The 21,232-nt window shown below is 52.0% G+C and overlaps 1 protein-coding gene across 4 annotated transcripts in view; it reads left to right on the top strand.

Annotated features, from left to right (window-relative positions):
- LOC140415761 (transcription factor HIVEP3-like) overlaps positions 1–21,232 on the top strand; it is a 624,924-nt gene that overhangs the window by 569,704 nt on the left and 33,988 nt on the right. For all 4 annotated transcript variants that reach the window (XM_072501083.1, XM_072501080.1, XM_072501081.1 and 1 more), the window contains one exon: positions 20,578–20,753. In XM_072501083.1, the coding sequence (XP_072357184.1) occupies positions 20,578–20,753 (176 nt within the window). The remainder of the gene's footprint in view (positions 1–20,577; positions 20,754–21,232) is intronic.

Here is a 21,232-nt window from a genome sequence, read left to right as displayed (position 1 = left end):
AGTCTAAACCATTCATATAAACCACAAACAACAAGGGCCCCAACATTAATCCCTGTGGGACCCCTTTGATACAGGGTTCCAGTAAAAGAAACACCCTTGACCATCACCCTCTGCTTCCTGCCACTCAGCCAAATCTGGATCGAATTTTGCCAAATTTCCTTTGATCCCATGGGCTCTTACCTTTGCTATCAGTCTTCCATGTGAGGCCTTATCAAAAGCCTTGCTGAAGTCCAAGTAGCCTACATTAAATGCATTGTCCACATCTACACACTTGGTCACCTCTTTGAAAAATTCCCAATCCAAGTTGGTCAGAGATGACCTCCCCTTAACAAAACCATTTTGACTGTTTTTGATTAATCCCTGCCTCTCCAAATGCAGATTGATTCTGTCTCTCAGGATTGTTTCCAGTAGTTTTCCCACCACTGAGGTTAGACTGACTGGCCTGTAGTTTCCTGGTTTATCCCTTCCTCCCTTCTTGAATAATGGTACCACATTGGCTATCCTCCAGTCCTCCAGTACCTCTCCTGCAGCCAGAGCAGAATTGAACATTTTTGCCAGCACCCCTATTTCCTCCCTTCCCGCACTCAACAGCTTGGGATACATTTCATCCGGCCCTTGAGATTTATCTACTTTTAAGCCTGCCAGGCCATTCAGAACCTCCTCTCTGTCTATGTTAATCTCTTTCATTTTATTACAGTCCTTCCCTCTGATTTCTATACCCACATCGTCCCTCTCACCGGTGAACACTTAGTGATTGACTTCAGTGCGGTCCTAGGGCGAGGTGGGGTGTGAAGAACCACGTCTGGTTGGCTTTCGGGCTCGAGAACTGCAAAAGCAAAAAGGGAGGAAAAACCTTAAAAAGATGACTTCATCAAGCAAAGAAAGTCTCTCGTGTATAGGGCTTGATGGGAACAAAGTCTCACAGATGGTGCATTTAGTCGCGTGTTTCCTGGCGCGCGCAATGCTGAGAAACACATGACTATGCAATATGATTCTCATTACATAAGGGGCCGCAGTGGGGAAAGCGTGGCTGAGGCCGCACATAGCCCTGTTCTATACAATGGGGAGCTCCGCTGGCCTCAGTGAAGTGAGAGATCGGCGTGCCATTTTTAAATGGCATCCCGATTTCCGAGGCCCCTGAAGTAATCCCCGAACACCCCAGCCCAAACGACCCTCCCCCAACACCCATACAGGGTATCCCTGGCCCAATCACACGCATGCAAAAAATGCCGACTTGGCACCCTGGCAGTGCCTATGCCAGCTGGAAATGTCACCCAGGCACCTTGGCAGTGCCACTGTGGCACTGCCAGGGTGCTACTGCCAATGTGTCTAGGCAGAACCAGCAGTGCCAAGGCACCACACTGCCCAAAGGGCATTTGCTGGGGTGAGGTAGTGCTAATCCACTGGGAGAACCCCACGAGTGCCGTTCCGTCTGGTTCCCGATTGTGTGGACCAGTGCTGAATGGCACTCACCCAAGGTCTCCAAGGTGAAGGGGATGAATCCCAAAGTCTCAGGTACCTCGGGAATCTGCACGTTAAAGTGAGACTAACTGTCTCGCTCTAATACGAAAAAGTGATCCTGCCCCACAATGGGCTGGATTTACATCACAACGCCTCGTGAGATCATGTTGGATCTCGTGAGGCATTGTGAGCCGGGTAGATCCCGGGAACGGGGTCTCCCAGCTTTTATCCGCCACCTTTTTCAGCTAGCCGTTGGATCATGGCCATCATTTTTTTCTTCTGGGACGGGGGCAGATGACATGGCAAAACTGTGCTTAATAAATCTACTGGTGGTTTTGAGAATGTAACTAATAGGATAGGGGCTAACCAATGAATGCAGTGTATTTGGACTTTCAAAAGGCTTTTGATGAAGTCCCTGATACGAGGTTAGTGGGCATAATTAAAACACATGGGATCGGGGGTAATGTATTGACATGGATCAAGAACTGGCTGACAGTCATGAAACAGGAGGGGAATAAATAGGTCTTTTACTGAATGGCAGGCAATGACTGGTGGGATACTGCAGAGATTACTGCTTGGGCCCCAGCTGTTCACGATATATATAAATAAACTGGATGAGGGAACCAAATGTAACATTTCCAAGTTTGTTGACAACACAAAATTAGGTGGAATTGTGAGTTGGGAGGACAATGCAAGGAGGTTTCAAGGCGATTCAGACAAGTTCAGTGAATGGACAAACACATGGCAGATGCTGTACGATGTGGTTAAATGTGAAGTACACTTAGGTGTGAAAAAATGGTGATATATTAGGAAGTGTGGATATACAAAGGGATCTGGGTGTCCTTGTACACCAGTCAATGAAAGTGGAGAAGCGGGTGAAGCAAGCAATTAGGAAGGGAAATGGTGTGTTGGTCTTCATTGTAAGAGGATTTGAGATCAGGGGCGGGATTCTCCGACCCCCCCGCCGGGTCGGAGAATCGCCGGGGGCTGGCGTGAATCCCGCCCACGCCGGTTGCTGAATTCTCCGGCACCGGAGATTCGGCGGGGGCGGGAATCGCACTGCGCTGGTTGGCGGCCCCCCCCCCCCGGCGGTTCTCCGGACCGGATGGGCCGAAGTCCCGCTGCTGGAATGGCTGTCCCGCCGGCGTGGATTAAACCACCTCTCTTACCGGCGGGACAAGGCGGCGCGGGCGGGCTCCGGGGTCCTGGGGGGGGGAGGGGGCGGGGCGATCTGGCCCTGGGGGGTGCCCCCACGGTGGCCTGGCCCGCGATCGGGGCCCACCGATCCGCGGGCGGGCCTGTGCCGTGGGAGCACTCTTTTCCTTCCGCCTTAGCCATGGACTCCACCATGGCGGAGGCGGAAGAGACCCCCTCCACTGCGCATGCCGTGAGTGGCCGCTAACGCTCCCGCGCATGCGCCACCCAGCAATGTCATTTCCGCATCAGCTGGGGGGGCACCAAAGGCCTTTCCCGCCAGCTGGTGTGGCGGAAATCAGTCCGGCGCGGGCCGAGCCCCTCAAGGTTAGGGCTCGGCCGCTCAAGTTGCGGAGGATTCGATTTGCGCCGTTTTTGGCACCGGTCGGTGGACATCGTGCCGATTACGGAGAATTTCGCCCCAGAAGTAGGGTTGACTGATTGCAGTTATAGAGGGCCTTGGTGAGACCACACTCTCTTAAGGTTTCCCTACCTAAGAAAGAATATACTTGCCATAGAGGGAGTGCAGCGGAGGTTCACTAGGTTGCTATCAGGGTTGGCGGGACTATTCTTTGAGGAGAGATTGGTTCAACTGAGCCTGTATTCACCGGAGTTTAGAAGGATGAGAGGAGATCTGGGGCGGGATTCTCCGACCCCACGCCGGGTCGGAGAATCGCCGGGGGGAGCGGCGTGAATCGCGGCCCCGCCGGCCGCCGAATTCTCCGGCACCGAAAATTCTGCGGGGGCGGGAAATCGCACCACGCCGGTCGGCGGGCCTCCCCCGGCGATTCTCCGACCTGCGATGGGCCGAAGTCCCGCTGCTGTCATGCCAGTCCGGCCGGCGTGAATCAAACCACCTCCCTTCCCGGCAGGACTGGCGGCGCGGGCAGGCTCCGGGGTCCTGGGGGGGGTGCGGGACGATCTGGCCCCGGGGGACGCCCCCACGGTGGCCTGGCCCGCGATAAGGGCCCATCGATCCGCGTGCGGGCCTTTGCCTTGGGGGCACTCTTTTCCTTCCGCCTCGGCCATTGCCTCCGCGATGGCCGATGCGGAAGTAACCCCCACCCCCCGCGCATGCGCGGGGATGATGTCAGCAGCCGCCGATGCTCCCGCGCATGCGCGGCCTTCCGCTGACCGGCGAGGTCCCTTCGGCCCCGGCTGGCGTGGCGCCAAAGGCCTTTCACGTCAGCTGGCGGCGTGCCAACCACTCCGGCGCGGGCTAGCCCCTCGAGGTGAGGACTTGGCCCCTAAAGGTGCGGATTCCTTTTGGGCGGCCTGACGCCAGAGTTTTTCCCGCTACTCCATCCCGCCGGGACCCCCGCCCTGCCGGGTAGGGGAGAATCCCGGCCCCGGTTGAAATATAGATAATTCCAACAGGGTTTGACAGATTAGATGCTGAGAGGATGTTTTCCCTGGTTAAGGAATCTAGAACCGGGGAAACAGGCTGCGATTCACTGTTGCGAGTCCGCCCCGCTCCCATTGCTAGCGAGGACTGAATCTCCCCTTCACTGCAGCGGGAGCAGAGAATCCAGTCGCTGTGATCGGACAGTGAATCCTGGCCACAGTTTCAGGATACAGGATAGACCATTTAGAACTGAGATGAGGAAGAGTTTCTTCACTCAAAGGGTAACGAACCTGTGCAATTCTCTATCACAGGAGACTGTGGAGGCAAAGTCACTGAATGTATTCAAGAAAGAAATAGATGATTTTATACTTTAATGGCATCAAGGGGTATGGGGTGCAGGAATAAGGCATTGAGCTAGAGGGCGAGATTTTCTGTCTGTTCACATTGGCGGGATTATCCGGTCCCATCAACGGCGCACTCCCCCACGGCCGGTTTCCTGGGGGCATGGGGTGGATCAGTGGGAAATCCCACTGCTGGTGAATGGCGGGAGGCATGCCTCAGGGAGGCCAGAGAATCTCGCCCAGAGGATCAGCCATGAACATATTGACGTGGGGAGCAGGATCAAAGGGCCAAAATGGCCTACTCTTGGTCCTAGTTTCTTTGTTTCTATTTGTTTGGGCCTCTGGATGATTAGTCTCATGACATTGCCAATATGCCACCATTTCCTCCCAAATCTGTTACAGTATCAATGTGCTAAATCAATGTGCCAACACTGTTTTAAAAATAAGCTTGAATAGAGTTTGTTAGCTGTGATCATTTCGCATGACAGTATGGATTGGGCACTCGGGGCCATTTTAACCTGAGCTACCCATCAATAAATTTACAGGATCAGCACCCAATTTACACTCGATTGAATTCAGTGAAGACAAATATTGAACAGGGGTTAAAAGTAATATTCTGCTAATCCCATGGCTTTCGTGCTCAGCAAATTGGGTGAAAATTATTTGTTTAGCTTCCTATTTGTCATAATATACACCAGTATATTATGGTGCAGACACACACACACTGATGGACATGCAGTGGGACCAATCAGCATACACAACACCGCAGCCAATCGCCAGTGAGAGCACACGCACTATAAAGACGGGACAGGAGAGTTCCCGCTCATTCTAGTAGCAGCCAGCTCAGAGCACAGAGCTCACAGCCTGCAACACAGACATTCACCATGTGCTGAATGCATCACCTGGTTAGGACTAGGCAAGGGACAACAGTTAAAGTTGGTATTGCATTTACCCACAGTTCAAGTATGTTAATATAGTTAACCTTATAATAAAATAGAGTTGCACCACTTCAAGTGTTGGTGACCTGTTTGTGATCCAGAACACCCAACACATCACTGTTCACAATCATTCTGAGGAGGTCTGCGTGTGGGCTTCTGGTCAGGACGGAGAAAAATACCGCAGATGCTGGAAATCTGAAATTAAAAACAGATAATTCTGCAAACCCTCTGCAGATGAGGCAGCATGTGTAGAGAGAGAAACGGATTTAACATTTCAGGTCAATGACGTTGCAACAGAACTCAAAGAATTAGAGATTAAACAATTTTTAAATAAGTACAGAGAGAGGGAAAATATAGTGGGGAGAAGGAAAGAATCATATGGAAAGGTCTATGGTAGAGCGGAGAACAGGAATAATTAGATGACAACAGATTATGGGACAAAGCAAGAGGTGTTGGCATGAGGGCAAATAAGGAAATGAAAGATGGAGCTAGAGGAGGTGTACGTAGAAACAGCAGAATCATTACCAGTACCTACTTTCCAAGAAAATGGACAGATGGTCACAATACAAAGTTGTTAAACTTATAAGTGAGGCCAGAGCCCTGTTTAAGGCCCAAAGACAAAGAGGTTCGGGTGGGAAGTGGATGGAGATTTAAGTGACCAGCAGCTCAAGGTCACACTTGGGGACCAAATGCAAATATTCATCAAAATGATCATCTCACCTGCCTGTGGTCTCCCCAACATAGAGGAGACTGCCTCATGGGCAGTAAATACAATTGTACAAGACACTGTAGGAAGCAGGTGACATACTCATCAGCTGGATAGCTGAACACAGGACACTCTGTGAAACCCATGTCACCGAGATGAGATGAGATGTGAATCCTGCCACCCAGTGTATGAGAGTTGAACCTTTAGTTACATAGCTGCAAGTTGTCATTACAGATGTCCGTGAGATTCCACACAGCTAGTGTCTAAGTGAGAATAATCCGTGTTTTCTCATACTGCTTTAGGGCCAATGGCCCTCAAAACACCCCTGCCACCAGACTGAGGCTGGCAGAAACATCACATTCATTCACAGCGTGTAATTATTTTGCAGGAGAAGGAAGGTGATTGTAAATTGAAATGAAAACATAAGCACACATACAGGATGAAACATTGCTCTAAGGTTAGAGGGTGTGCACTACAATGAAGAAGGAAAATGCAGCCTTGAGCATGTAGATTGTAAATGATTGTGTGCAACACTGTCACCAGCTAACAGGCTTGAGATCTGCACTTGGCACTAATCAAGCGTGGATCTCTGCTGCCCAGTCAAGATTTTACAAGATGCAGAATATTTAGTCATTGGTATAGATTTTAATTAGTTTTGAGATTGTAGCCCAGGCAAGTACTTAATGCAATCTTCCCAGGTGAATGCCAGTCAGTTAGCATTGTGCATTGGGACAGTCCTCTGGCACCGGTATGCGGCACAGAAGAATGGTGTGATGCTGAATCATGCCTGTTCCAGTCGCACAGTGGTTAGCACTGGTGCTTCACAGTGCCAGGGTCCCATGTTCGATTCACGCTTGGGTCACTGTCTGTGCGGCGTCTGCACGTTCTCCCTGTGTTGGAATGGGTTTCCTCCGGGTGCTCCAGTTTCCTTCCACAAGTCTTGAAAGACGTGCTGTTAGGTAATTTGGACATTCTGAATTCTCCCTCCGTGTACCCGACCAGGCACCAGAATGTGACGACTAGGGGATTTCACAGTAACTTCAGTCCAGTGTAAGCCTACTTGTGACAATAAAGATTATTATTATTATCCTCCTCCACACTTCTCCCCAACTGCTTCCCTATGGGATTTGAAGAAAAATTAAAGGCAAATCTTCTCACATTTCAAAAAGACTGGTTTCAGTGGGCAGTTCTATACACCTGGGAGATCATCCCTCACCCAGCCTCTCCACTCGGAGGTTGTATAAAACTTTGGCGGGATTCTCTGTGAATTGGCGCGATGGCCTGAACACAGCGCCAAAAACGGCGCCACAAACGGCGCAAATCACTCCGGCGTCGGGTCCCCCGAAACGTCGCGAATTCTCTGGCCGGGAATGGGCTAGTAGCGGCGTGACGCCATTCGCGATGGCGTCACCTGTCACGGATGCGCGCGGCGTCACTCCCCCCATATCTCCCCCCCCCCCCCCCCCCAGGAGACCCGGCAAAATGGCCGCCCGCCGCGCAGCGCCAAGTGACACCCCCTACTGCCTGCCCCCCTTTCTCCATCCCCCCTTCTCCCATATCCCCCTTCCCCATATCCCCCTTTCCCCATATCCACCCTTCCCCATATCCCCCTCTCCCCCATATTCCCCCTTCCCCATCTCCTCCCTTCCCCATCTCCTCCCTTCCCCCATATCCCCCTTCCTCCATATCCCCGTTCCCCCATATCCCTCCTTCCCTATATCCCCCCTTCCCCCATATCCCCCTTCCCCCATATCCCCCCTTCCCCCATACCGCCCCTTCCCCCATATCCCCCCTTCCCCCATATCCCCCCTTCCCGCATATCTCCCCTTCCCCATCTCCCCTTCCCCCATATCCCCCCTTCCCCCATATCCCCCCTTCCCCTATATACCCATTCCCCCATATCCCCCCATATGGGGGAAGGGGGATATGGTGGAAGGGGGGATATGGTGGAAGGGGAGATATGGGGGAAGGGGATATGGGGGATGGGGGGATAGGGGGGGAGGGGGGATATGGGGGGAGGAGGCTATGGGGGAAGTGGGGACAGACCCGGCCCATAAGGCATACAACGCCCCCAGAACGTTCCAGAGTGGCCACGAGCCAGGAACAGACCCGGAGCACCAGGCGGATGCCGCCCACATCTAGTGCGAGTGCGGTGACGCCGGCAGGCCACATCCAGCGACGAGGCGGGCAGCCACAGAAACAGGCCCCTATCGCAGCCGACCCAGGACACTGACGCACAGGACACTGATGCACAGGACACTGACGCACAGGACACTGACGCACAGGACACCGACACACAGGACCCTAACCCACAGGACCCTAACACACAGGACCCCAACGCCCAGGACACTGACGCACACGACACCCACACACAGGGAACGGATGGACAGGAATTACCACTCCAGGGGACCCCGGACTTCGGGTCGGATGAGGAGCACGACATTACGCCACTCTCCTACACACTCCACCATTGCAGAGACACTCACCTTCACCTCAGCGATGAGGCATCTGGGACACCAACACAGCCGTCCCGGTACAGCAGGTGGAGGCAGGAGCAGCCAAGGGGCCGGGCGGTCGGAGGGCAGCCCAGCGCAAGCGAACATCTGCCGCCCAGATGGATCCCGGGTTCCTGGAGTTACCACACCCACCCATAGATCCGATGCAGGCACGGACCAAGGGACGACCGAAGGGGGTGATGGCCGGCTTGCGGCAGCTGCAGACGAAGGTGGAGGAGTCCACCCACGTGCAGGAGCAGGTAGTGGTGCCAGTCATGCGTGCCACCCAGGCTGACACCGTATGGGTGGCGTCCGCAGTGGAGGCAATGGGTGCAACGGTGTCAGACATGGGTCACAGTATGCAAGGTGTGGGGCTTTCCGTGCAGGCGCCGTCCGTGGCCCAGGACATGGCTGCCCTCTCACAGGCAGCCATGAACCAGAGCCAGCAGCAGATCGCAGAGGCGCTCAACGCCATGGCCCAGTGTCAGCAGGCAATGGCCCAGTCTCTGCAGGCCATCGCTGAGGGCATCGGCGCCATTGCCCAGGTGCTGGCCGGAGTCGCCCAGACACAGACAGGGATGGCCAACTCCCTGAGCTCCATGGCTGCAAACTTGCAGACCCTTGTTGATACTAGGGCAGGCCAACAGGACTGGCAGCGCCAGGTGTCGGGAGGGCATCGGGTGCTCGGTCCGTTTGCATCCCCATGTAGAGGCCCAGGGACCATCGGGCACCCCGAGGGAGGAGGAGGTGGTGGGGCCCGTTCCGGGTCCCCCTGTAGGGGATGTCCTGGAACACCGCGACACCTCGGACTCCCCCCCTTCTTTCCCAGGTGCAACTGGTGGGCAACGGACAGGACAGGCTGGCAGCTCGCAATCCCAGTCAGCCGAGCCGCAGCCTGGCCCATCTAGGCCGGGCCGCCCCAGGAAACGGCCGCCAAAGGGGTCCCTAGTCACAGGGCAGGCATCATAGGAGTCCACCTCCAGTTCTGCTGCACCGTCTAGGGAACCACCGAGACGTAGTCATAGGGCCCATAAGGCCCAAAAATTAGACACTGAGTAAGTTGGCACGGGTGCAGGGCACTGATTAGTTCTGGGGCTAGGGCACATGTATGCACTGTTTGTTATCAAAATCACTTTCACACCTCCAGAAGCTGCCTTTGTGCTCTGTCCGATGCGTGTGGGGGGGTGGTGTGAGTTGAGCGCCAGTGTGTGTGTGTGTGAGGGGTGATAGAACGTCGGCCTCAGGTGAGTGTGCTCCCCCTCCCCCCGAGTCGCCCTCGCCATCCCCCCGGGCAGACGACGGGACCGTGCGCTGCAGTGTCACGGCCGCATGCAGGGACGGTCCGGGTGGAGGGTGGTACTGTGGCCATGGGTTAGACATTGTCCAATGATGTAGAGCCCAGAGCTTATCGCAGAGTGGGTTGTCATCATCCTCCATGGCCTCCAATAGACACGCTTCCACCGGCGACCGTGTGAGCCCGGCCGTCGTGCCGCAGGTGGATGTGCAATGGAGGGGTGGTGTGCATGCGGGTGGGGTGAGGGTGGTTGGTATTGGGTGGGTGGGGTGAGGGTGGTTAGTGTGCAGTCTGTGCCCATACTGTCCCGCTGGCCTAGCCGGTAACTGTGGGCAGCCTCCCGTCCATGTCCAGCCCGTCTGTCCTGACCATTGCCCTCATCCTCCTCATCTGGGGAGGACTGCGCCTCGTCTTGCTGCTCCTCCACTTCCCCCTCCTCTGCCTGCGGCACATCGCCCCTCTGCTGGGCTATGTTGTGCAGGACACAGCAGACCACAACGATGCACCGACCCTATCTGATGGGTACTGGAGGGCCCATCCAGAGCGGGCCAGGCACCTGAAGCGCATCTTCAGCAGCCCAAAGCACCTCTCTATCACACCCCTGGTCGCTGCATGGGCATCGTTGTAATGGTGTCTGTGGCCACCGTATAGGCATCATCAGCCACGACCGCAACAGGTAACCCCTGTCACCCAGCAACCAGCCCCTCAGCCGTGGGGGGGGGGGGGGGGGGGGGGGGGCGTCCCTCAAACATGGTGCGGATGAAAGATTGCGACAGTACGGATGAGCCATGTACACTGCCCGGGTACCGGGCGCAGACGTGCAGGATCATCCTGCGGTGGTCACAGACCACCTGTATGTTCAAGCAATAGCTCCCCTTCCTATTTGTGAACACGGCCCTGTTATCCACAGGTGGCCGCACGGCGACGTGCATCCCATCGATCGCCCCCTGGACCATGGGCATCCTGGCCACGGCAGCGAAGCCCGCTACCCGGGCATCCTGGCTGGCCCGGTCCACAGGGAACTGGATGTAGTGGTCCGCAATGGCATACAGGGCGTCCATCACTGCACGGATGCACTGGTGCACCGATGCCTGTGAGATGCCAGACAGGTCCCCACCCGGCACCTGGAATGACCCCGTGGCATAAACGTTCAGGGTCACCGTAACCTTGACGCCCATGGGGAGAGGGTGTCCTCCCCCAGTGCCACGCGGTGCCAGGTGTGCCATCAGGTGGCAGATATGGGCAACGGTTTCCCGGCTCATCCAGAGTCCCCTCCTGCATGCCCAGTCCGTGAGGTCCTGGTACGACGAGCGGGGCCCGTGCACACGGGGCACAATCGGGCGTCTCCGTCGCCGTGACACCACTGCCACCTCCTCCTTCCCCTCGTCCTGTCGTGCGGGCAGCCCTCCAGCATGGGCGGCTGCCACCTGCCTTCCTGCGGCACGCTCCTCTGCGCAGCCTCCACCACCTCCCTGGCACACTCCTGCTCCAGCTCCCCCGGGGCAACATGTAGAAATGCGGCTCTCACCACGGCGGCCAACATCGCTGGGTGATCATCAAACATAACGGCCTGTCGGGGGTGGGGGTGGGGAGATAGACGACATGTCTATCTTTCTATAGGTATGTCAGGAATAAGCGAAAGACTAGGGAAAGAGTAGGACCAGTCAAGGACAGGGATGGGAAGTTGTGTGTGGAGTCTGAAGAGATAGGCGAGATACTAAATGAACATTTTCCGTCAGTATTCACTCAGGAAAAAGATAATGTTGTGGAGGAGAATGCTGAGACCCACGCTATTAGAATAGATGGCATTGAGGTACGTAGGGAAGAGGTGTTGGCAATTCTGGATAGGCTGAAAATAGATAAGTCCCCGAGGCCTGATGGGATTTATCCTAGGATTCTCTGGGAGGCCAGGGAAGAGATTGCTGGACCTTTAGCTTTGATTTTTATGTCATCATTGGCTACAGGAATAGTGCCAGAGGACTGGAGGATAGCAAATGTGGTCCCTTTGTTCAAAAAGGGGAGCAGAGACAACCCCGGCAACTATAGACCGGTGAGCCTCACGTCTGTAGTGGGTAAAATCTTGGAGGGGATTATAAGAGACAAGATTTATAATCATCTAGATAGGAATAATATGATCAGGGATAGTCAGCATGGCTTTGTGAAGGGTAGGTCATGCCTCACAAACCTTATCGAGTTCTTTGAGAAGGTGACTGAACAGGTAGACGAGGGTAGAACAGTTGATGTGGTGTATATGGATTTCAGTAAAGCGTTTGATAATGTTCCCCACGGTAGGCTATTGCAGAAAATACGGAGGCTGGGGATTGAGGGTGATTTAGAGATGTGGATCAGAAATTGGCTAGCTGAAAGAAGACAGAGGGTGGTGGTTGATGGGAAATGTTCAGAATGGAGTTCAGTTACAAGTGGCGTACCACAAGGATCTGTTCTGGGGCCGTTGCTGTTTGTCATTTTTATCAATGACCTAGAGGAGGGCGCAGAAGGGTGGGTGAGTAAATTTGCAGACGACACTAAAGTCGGTGGTGTTGTCGACAGTGTGGAAGGATGTAGCAGGTTACAGAGGGATATAGATAAGCCGCAGAGCTGGGTTGGGAGGTGGCAAATGGAGTTTAATGTAGAGAAGTGTGAGGTGATTCACTTTGGAAGGAATAACAGGAATGCGGAATATTTGGCAAATGGTAAAGTTCTTGGAAGTGTGGATGAGCAGAGGGATCTAGGTGTCCATGTACATAGATCCCTGAAAGTTGCCACCCAGGTTGATAGGGTTGTGAAGAAGGCCTATGGAGTGTTGGCCTTTATTGGTAGAGGGATTGAGTTCCGGAGTCAGGAGGTCATGTTGCAGCTGTACAAAACTCTGGTACGGCCGCATTTGGAGTATTGCGTACAGTTCTGGTCACCGCATTATAGGAAGGACGTGGAGGCTTTGGAGCGGGTGCAGAGGAGATTTACCAGGATGTTGCCTGGTATGGAGGGAAAATCTTATGAGGAAAGGCTGATGGACTTGAGGTTGTTTTCATTGGAGAGAAGAAGGTTAAGAGGAGCCTTAATAGAGGCATACAAAATGATCAGGGGGTTAGATAGGGTGGACAGTGAGAGCCTTCTCCCACGGATGGAAATGGCTGGCACGAGGGGACATAACTTTAAACTGAGGGGTGATAGATATAGGACAGAGGTCAGAGGTAGGTTCTTTACGCAAAGAGTGGTGAGGCCGTGGAATGCTCTACCTGCAACAGTAGTGAACTCGCCAACATTGAGGGCATTTAAAAGTTTATTGGATAAACATATGGATGATAATGGCATAGTGTAGGTTAGATGGCTTTTGTTTCGGTGCAACATCGTGGGCCGAAGGGCCTGTACTGCGCTGTATCGTTCTATGTTCTATGTCGTCATTGCCCATACCCCCTCCCCCCGCAGCCAGGTGCCATGGGCTGCATGGTCACGACTGTTGCCAGCTGGTACATGGCCAGGCGGACAGCCCCCCACCCCCCTTCCCCGGCACGCGCCGTCCCCAACCCCCACCCATCTCTCCTCCCCGGCATGCACCCTTTCCATCACTCGCTCTCTCCTCCCCGGCACGCAACCTCCCCAACCCCCGCCCCCTCGCCTCCCCGGCACGCACCCTCCCCAACCACCCCCCTTCTCCCCGGCACGCACCCTCCCCAACCCTCCCCTCTCTTCCACAGCCCCTTCCCCCCCAGCCGCTCCCCCCCCAGCTCCACCCCCCCAGCCCCGCCCCCTCCCCCCAGCCCCTCCCCCCGGCATGCACACTCCAACGGCTCCTGCGACCCACCCACCCCACCAGCTGCACCAGCTGGCCAGCATCAACCAGCACAACTGGTTGACACCATTAAATAGGTGGTTCGATTTACGCCGGCATGACCCGTGGTCACATCAGCGGGACTTCAGCCCATCCGGCCCGGAAAATTGGGGCGGCTCCGGGGCCCATTACATCGCGCCGGTCCTCGACATTCTCCGAGGCGCGCGGTGCTATTCACGTCAACGGGATTTTTGGGGGGCCGGAGAATATCGCGGGGCAGCCAGGAGGGACTTACGCCGCCCCCCCCGGCGATTCTCCGACCCTTCGGGGGGTTGGAGAATCCCGCTCCTGGTGTTTCCAGGAAAGGGAAAGGAAGAATCACCTTTGTTTGAATATGAACATTTCAGCCTCATTTTATCTGTTGGTGATGTCAATTTGGTCCAGTTTGTGGCACTCTGCCCTGTCGGCACCTTGAGAGTTTCAGTACGGAATCTATACTGGAATTCCAGTGCAATATTCAAAGAGCAATCAATTATTGGAATTACCATTGTTTGGATGATACATTAAGCTTGGGCCTCATCAATCTGTACCAGTGGCTGTTTACTGAAGAAGAGAATAAACTTGTTCTGGCCCAACATTCTCCCCTCACCAGCACCAAGAACAGATTGACTGATCATCCAGTTTATTACTATTCATGGGATCATGCTTTTCTCAATGACATTGGCCCTTTTCATGGTCTCACAAGGTGATGCTCTGAAACTCCCCACCACCCAATGTAATTGGTGCATTGAAACAGATGAATAACAGTTGGCCCCACCCTCTCTCCCGATAGTTCAGTTATCAAAACTGCTTTGGGCCAATTAGATCCATAATTTATCGGCCTGCTAACAAATTGCACGGACTCTTCGTGTGAACGATAGGCAAGGTAGAACATGACTATAGGTGCCTATGGAACTGTATCGTAATATTTTCAGAAGGAAGGGTTGAAATGGCAAACAACATCGGCAAATTAATGAGTTTGCATAAACAAGAAATAAGTTACTTAATCTCATCTCACAGGCCTCCCCTTCCCATAAATTCTATAAATACTTCTACGCATGTACTCTCCTGGCTCTTTCCAAACTCATAACCCCTACCACCAAGAAAGACAAGGGCAGCAGATGCTTGGGAACACCACCACCTGCAAGTTCCCCTGCAACATGCCATCCTGGCTTGGGACTATATCGCCGCCCTTTTACTGTTGCTGGGTAAAAATGCTGGAATTCCCTCCCTAATCGCACTATGGGTGTACCTACACCACATGGACTACAGCAGTCCAAGAAGATGGGTCACCATAATCTTCTCGAGGGCAATCAAGGAAGGTCAATAAAGGCTGGCCTAGCCAGTGACACACACATCCCAATAGCGAATGAAAGAAATATAGACCGATACAAAAAAATCTCTTTAACATAGGTCAGGAGCGCCTCAGAAAACAGTTCAGGGTGAAATATGTTAAAAATGCTTGGAGCTCAGTTGACAATGCTCACTCTGTTGCCAGTTAGAACACTCACTGTCTATCGATGCATATCTAATTTGCTGACTCAAAAGCAGAGCACAGATACAGATGGTGTGCAGTACTGTAAACCCCCTTTGTACAGCCCAGAGCTCAAATAAAGAACCTTATGTCATTGCGTTTGTTTGCCTGATGCAAATGATATGAAAATATTAGAACTGTAACCCGAGAGAAAATAGCTTCATGGTTGCATCTGTTGCCCTTGTGAGCAGTAAGATCGCATTCAAGAAAGAGTTTTGTACTTACGGCCACACCGAAGAGTACTGGCTCAAAGCCCAAAGAGAAAGGGAAATGTTTCAGGGGAAGCATTCACTGGTTTCACAGGCAGTGCTTCTGTTTGCACTGCAGGCTGTTTGAGTAGAACGCCCCAGGTTTGTTTAAACTCCTCCCTCACCAACTAATATTTTTCTGGTGGGGGAGGGAGAAATGTGTCCACAGTGTGGCCCTACCATCTGCTTGCCATGCGGTGTGTGGGTCCATGATGCGGTACCAGCAGGGGAGCAAAATCTGCACAAACAAAATTATATTTTCATCTATGAGGACTTGTAAACATTGATGAGATGGACAAACTCAAAATAAACTCTGATGAAAACAACGGCATCTGGGCGGAATGCCTTGCGTCCAGCCAAACATAACCCAATCGAGCTGCCAGCGAGCCCATCATTCGCAGCCAGAGTTATGACATTTTCAACACCCAGGTCATAAGGTGATTTAGTGTCTGACACGTTAGTTCAGGGGCTGCTAAATTACTGGCGTGTGCTACCCCACTGCAACATTTGGATGACATAACACGATACATTAAACGCTGAGTTGGTCAGTGTTCCAGTGGGTGGTGTGGGGTGAGAGATGTGTGTGGATGTAGAGTGTGTGGATGTAGAGTGTGTGGATGTAGAGTGTGGGTGTGCAGAGAGTGTGGAGTGTGTGGAGAGTGGGTGTGTGGAGAGTGGGTGTGTGGAGTGTGGGTCTATGGAGTGGGTGTGTGGTTTGGGTGTGTGAGAGGTGTGCATGTGGGTAATGGATGTGGGGGTATGTAGGATGTGGCTGTTTTATTGACATGCTTAGGAAATTGGCTGAACAGTAGGAGACAGAGTAGAGCATGTCCTCTAAGCAGCAGGATGTGACTGGAGATATCTTACAAGATTCTGCGTTGGATGGTAAATTAGAAAGCTTATCCATATTTGCAGAATGCACAAAGAAAGCACTATAAGCAGTGTAGATGGAAGCATAAAATTACTAAGATATTAACAGATCGAGTGAATGGGAAAATCTTTGACAAATAGAGTTGAATCTAGGCAAATATGAGGCAAACTTTGAACCTAAAATAACGAAGCATGGTACTTTCTAAATGATAAAAAGCTCATTGAAATAGAGGTTCAAAGAGACTTGGGTGGAGTCGAGGCACACAGAAAATGATAAAGGACAGAAAATGCCCGGAAAGGCTATTGGAAGGCTGGCCTTTAACTCAAGGGGATGAGAATACAAGAGGGTAGAAGTTGTTCTTCAGCTACACAAACCCCGATGAAACCACACCTGGAGCAGTTCCGGCAACTAGAAAGGACGATAATAATAATAATAGATAATAATAATAACCTTTATTAGTGTCACAAGTAGGCTTAAATTAACACTGCAATGAAGTTATTATGAAATCCCCTAGTCGCCACACTCCGGTGCCTGTTCATGTACACTGAGAGAGAATTCATAATGTCCAATTCACCTAACAAGCACGTCTTTCGGGACTTGTGTGAGGAAACCGAAGCACCGGGAGGAAACCCACGCAGACACAGGGAGAACGTGCAGACTCCGCATAGACAGTGACGCAAGCCGGGAATTGAACCCACGTCCCTGGCACTGTGAAGTAACAGTGCTAACCACTGTGGTACCATGCTACCCTTCATTACATTGGTGTTGAAGGAAAAATAGCACAGATTTACAGAATGATAACTGGATCCCAAAGGTTCAATAACAAGGTGAGAGTACACAAACTAGAGATATACTCCCTGGCAATTAGAAGGTTAATGGATGATTTGATCAAAGTTTGCGAATATGAAGGCGAACAAAGAGGGCAGATTTGTTCTTGTTACTTGGTGAGCAGCGGATTAAGGGGCATAGTCTAAGAGCACGATCCTCTGACCACGTTGCACCAGTAAAGCAGCTCGCCGCGGCACACTGTGGCTATTGAAAGCCGGGAGACCCCGCTCCCAGGAACTTACTAGCTCGCAACGCCTTGCGAGAATCAACACAATCTTGTGAAATGTTACAATGTGAATCCTGCCCACAATGGGCGGGATCACTTTTGGCGAATATGCATATTAGAGCGCGACAGTAAGCCTTACTCTAATATCCAGATTCCCGAGGTACCTGAGTCTTTGTGATTCAATCCCTTCGCCTGAGAGACCTTGGCATGCGCTGTTTGGTACAGGACTCCACAAAACGGGGAACGGACGGAACGACACTCGTGGGGGGTCTCCAAGGGGTTTGGAGGCCCCGAGCTGCATGCCCTTTGGGCAAGGTGGTATTCTGGCATTGCTGGTGCCGGCCTGGCACCCTGGCAGTGCCACCTGGGTACCACCCTGGCACTGCCAAGGTGCCCATGTGGCACTGCCAACTGGCAGGGTACTATGTGTGGCCTCAGCCGCGTGTTCCCCTTCAGGCCCCTTATTCAACACGGGTCGTGTTGAAGAGCCATGTATTTCACGGCGCTGTGAGTGCTGGGAAATGGGTGGTTAAATGCACTCACTCAGGGACTTTGTTCCCTTTTGGGAAGATCGCGCCCAAAGTATTTGAAGCAGCACTTTCACGAGTGAGATTGAGAGCTTGATTTAACGGAAATGAAACAGAATCCTGTGTTGAGTGCTTTTAGCCAGGTGTTTCCTGACACTCGCAGTGGCGAAAAAGACCCTGCTATCTAACAGGGCTCTTGTTTTATTTTGGGGCCTCTGGTGAACACCCCAACAGAGGCCGCATTTAGTCCCATTTCCTGCGCTGAGGAGCTCCGCTCGCCACACCCCACCAATAAATGCAGGGCACCCACAGGCCCAATCCCCGGTGTGGGCAAAATGCCACCCAGGCACCTTGGTACTGCCAACCTGGCAATGCCCCACAGGGCTGGCAGTGCCACCAGGGCACCATGAGGTGACACTGTCAAGGTGACAGTGCCAGAATACCCAGGTGGCATCAGGGGTGCTGGGATACCACCCTGCCCAGAGCAAGCCACCCTGGAGACCCCGATTCCTGACAGATCCACTGTGAGACTCCCACCAAGTGCCAGAATGCCTGGTCCCCGTTTGTGGAGACGTGTAACAACTGGCGCTCACTTGAGGTCTCCAAGGCATGGGGTAAGATCCTGCGACTTGGGTAAGTCTGGCGAGTGCATATCAAAGTGCTGCTTACAGCACTTTAATATCCAGATTGTGACGTCTCTCAAGGAATTTAGCAGCCGCATCGCTCGCTGGTTCAGGACGCAGCCATTAGATTTTGCCCTGAGATACATCTCCAACCACAAAGGGTGGTTCAAATTTGGAACTCCTTTCCACAATTTTAATTTTAAATCAAAGATTGATAGATTTTGGTTACCAAAAGTATTGAGGGATATGGGGAAAAGGCAGGTATATGGAGTTAGGCCACAAATCACCCATAGTTTCACTGAAAGATGGAACAGACTGTGAGTTTGTGGGGATGGATTGTATGGTCTCCTATTTCTATGATCCTATTATGTGTGTTGTGTGCATGCATGTGTTGGTGGGTGTGGGGCAGTCTGAGGAGAGGGTGGTTGCTTTACCCCATGCCACTACTGCAGCCATAAATGTCGATCCCACCAAGAGGCAGATGCGAAGGCATGGGGTGGTTGCTGGGAACACTCAGCAGTTCTGCAACATCTATCAGGAGAGAAACAGTGTCTGCGTTTGCGGGTAGTGACTTTTTATCTGAACGGGAATGTCATAATATACACCAGTATATTATGGTGCAGACACACACACACACACTGATGGACACACAGTGGGACCAATCAGCATACACAACACCGCAGCCAATCACCAGTGAGAGCACACGCACTATAAAGACAGGGGACAGGAGAGTTCCCGCTCATTCTAGTAGCAGCCAGCTCGGAGCACAGAGCTCACAGCCTGCAACACAGACATTCACCATGTGCTGAGTGCATCACCTGGTTAGGACTAGGCAAAGGTCAACAGTTAAAGCTGGTATTGCATTTACCCACAGTTCAAGTATGTTAATATAGTTAACCTTATAATAAAATAGAGTTGCACCACTTCCAGTGTTGGTGACCTGTTTGTGATCCAGAACACCCAACACATCAGGGATGTTAAAGATTTAACAGTTTCTGATGCACCTTCATTACTTTCAACAATTCATTACTTTGCCCAACCCATTTATCATCGATCCCCCCACCTGTCCTTTCCTTTCTCCACTCCCTTCCACTTTCCTTGGTTATAACCTATAAAATCCCTTCAGTTTGGATGTATTCAGTAGTGTTTTCTATGTTCTTTAGACGGATACGGATCCCGGAAGTGTAGAAGATTTTAGTTTAGACGGGCAGCCTGGTCGGCGCAGCCTTGGAGGGCCGAAAGGCCTGTTCCTGTGCGGTACTTTTCTTTGTTCTTTAGTGGTTCAATTGGTAGCACTCATCCCTCTGTGCCCTCAGGTTCTGAGTTTAGATACCAGTCCAATGTTTGAGCTCAGAAATCAAGACTGATACTCCTGTGCCGCCCTGAGCGAGTGGTGCCTTGTCGGAGGCCCTGACTTTTGGTTGGGACCTTAAACGGTAGTCCCCACCTGTCTACTCAATGGATGTAAAAGATCCTGTGGCACAATTTTGAAGAAGAGCAGAGGGGAGCAATGCCCTGTGCCTCAGGCAATACTTATCCTTTAATTACCATCTGAATAACAGACAATCGCACCCTTATCAACTGAATGTTTGTAGGAGTTTTCTGTGTGCAAATTGGATGCCACCTCGCCTACATTATAACAGTGGCTACAGTTGGAAAATAACTTCATTAGCTGTAAAACATTTGAGACATTCGATGGCCATGAAAAGTGTTATATAAATGCTATTCAAACTGCTTAACACGTGAAACTCTACAGGGAGGAAGGAAAGTCCTATCAGGGTTTACATTGGTCGCTTCTGTCAGCTGGAAATGTACGGCTTTTATTTTTTATTTAAAATGGACTTAACAGTCTACCAATATAGTGCCAGTGTAATTCAGGACTGGGTCCTTACCAGCTTACCTTTTTAATAGTCATCGTTGTATCATATGCATCAAATTTTCTTTTATATCCATCACAGTCTTATTTTAGCAATCGTCACCCTTGACAGGGTGATACTTTTTGAAGACTCTGAACCTCCGATGTGTCCCTTGTTTCTGACCTCCTGCCCTCTCTCTCCCAACACCTGCCACTAGCCTCTTTTGAGTTTTCTCACAAAGGTTCATTAACTCTTTTGTTTTTGTATATTTTTTTGTAGGTATAAGTCCAACGAAGATTATGTTTATGTGCGAGGGCGGGGAAGGGGAAAGTATGTGTGCGAGGAATGTGGAATTCGCTGCAAGAAACCCAGCATGCTGAAGAAACACATTCGCACACACACCGACCTCCGGCCATACGTCTGCAACTATTGTAACTTTGCCTTCAAAACCAAAGGTGAGAAAGTCTTTTCTCTTTCTTTCGCCTCAAAACCTGGAGTCACTCATCCCAGGGCCCCTCCCCCTGCCCTCCACCACCACCACCACCCCCTTCCCCCATCCCCACAAGCAGGATGCCTGACCCCTCGTGACCTATACCATGGGAATGGCTATGGAGAAGATGCATACGTGGTTGGACCCTACAGCTATACATGACAGTGCGATCCACCCAGACTGTGCCCACCAAGGCAACCAATATCTACAGTACTGGGAGAAGGTTGGGGGGCGGGGGGGGGGGGCGGGGGGCTTCTGCAAATTATGTCAGTGGGGGATGCAGTTAGTGGGACTTCTCATCACTGCAACAACAACTGACATTTTATGTGGCAGCATTAAGGCACCAAAATGCACCAAGGAACTTCACATGAGCGTTAACAAGCAAATCAAACAACACAAGGAGGTTTTTAGGACATGTGTCCAAAAACATAGTGAAAAATGTCG

The sequence above is a fragment of the Scyliorhinus torazame genome, chromosome 1, assembly GCF_047496885.1.
Source record: "Scyliorhinus torazame isolate Kashiwa2021f chromosome 1, sScyTor2.1, whole genome shotgun sequence".
In the NCBI taxonomy this organism is placed as follows: domain Eukaryota; kingdom Metazoa; phylum Chordata; class Chondrichthyes; order Carcharhiniformes; family Scyliorhinidae; genus Scyliorhinus; species Scyliorhinus torazame.
The sequence above is the reverse complement of the archived record's forward strand: the minus strand, read 5'-3'. Positions and strand labels throughout refer to the sequence as shown.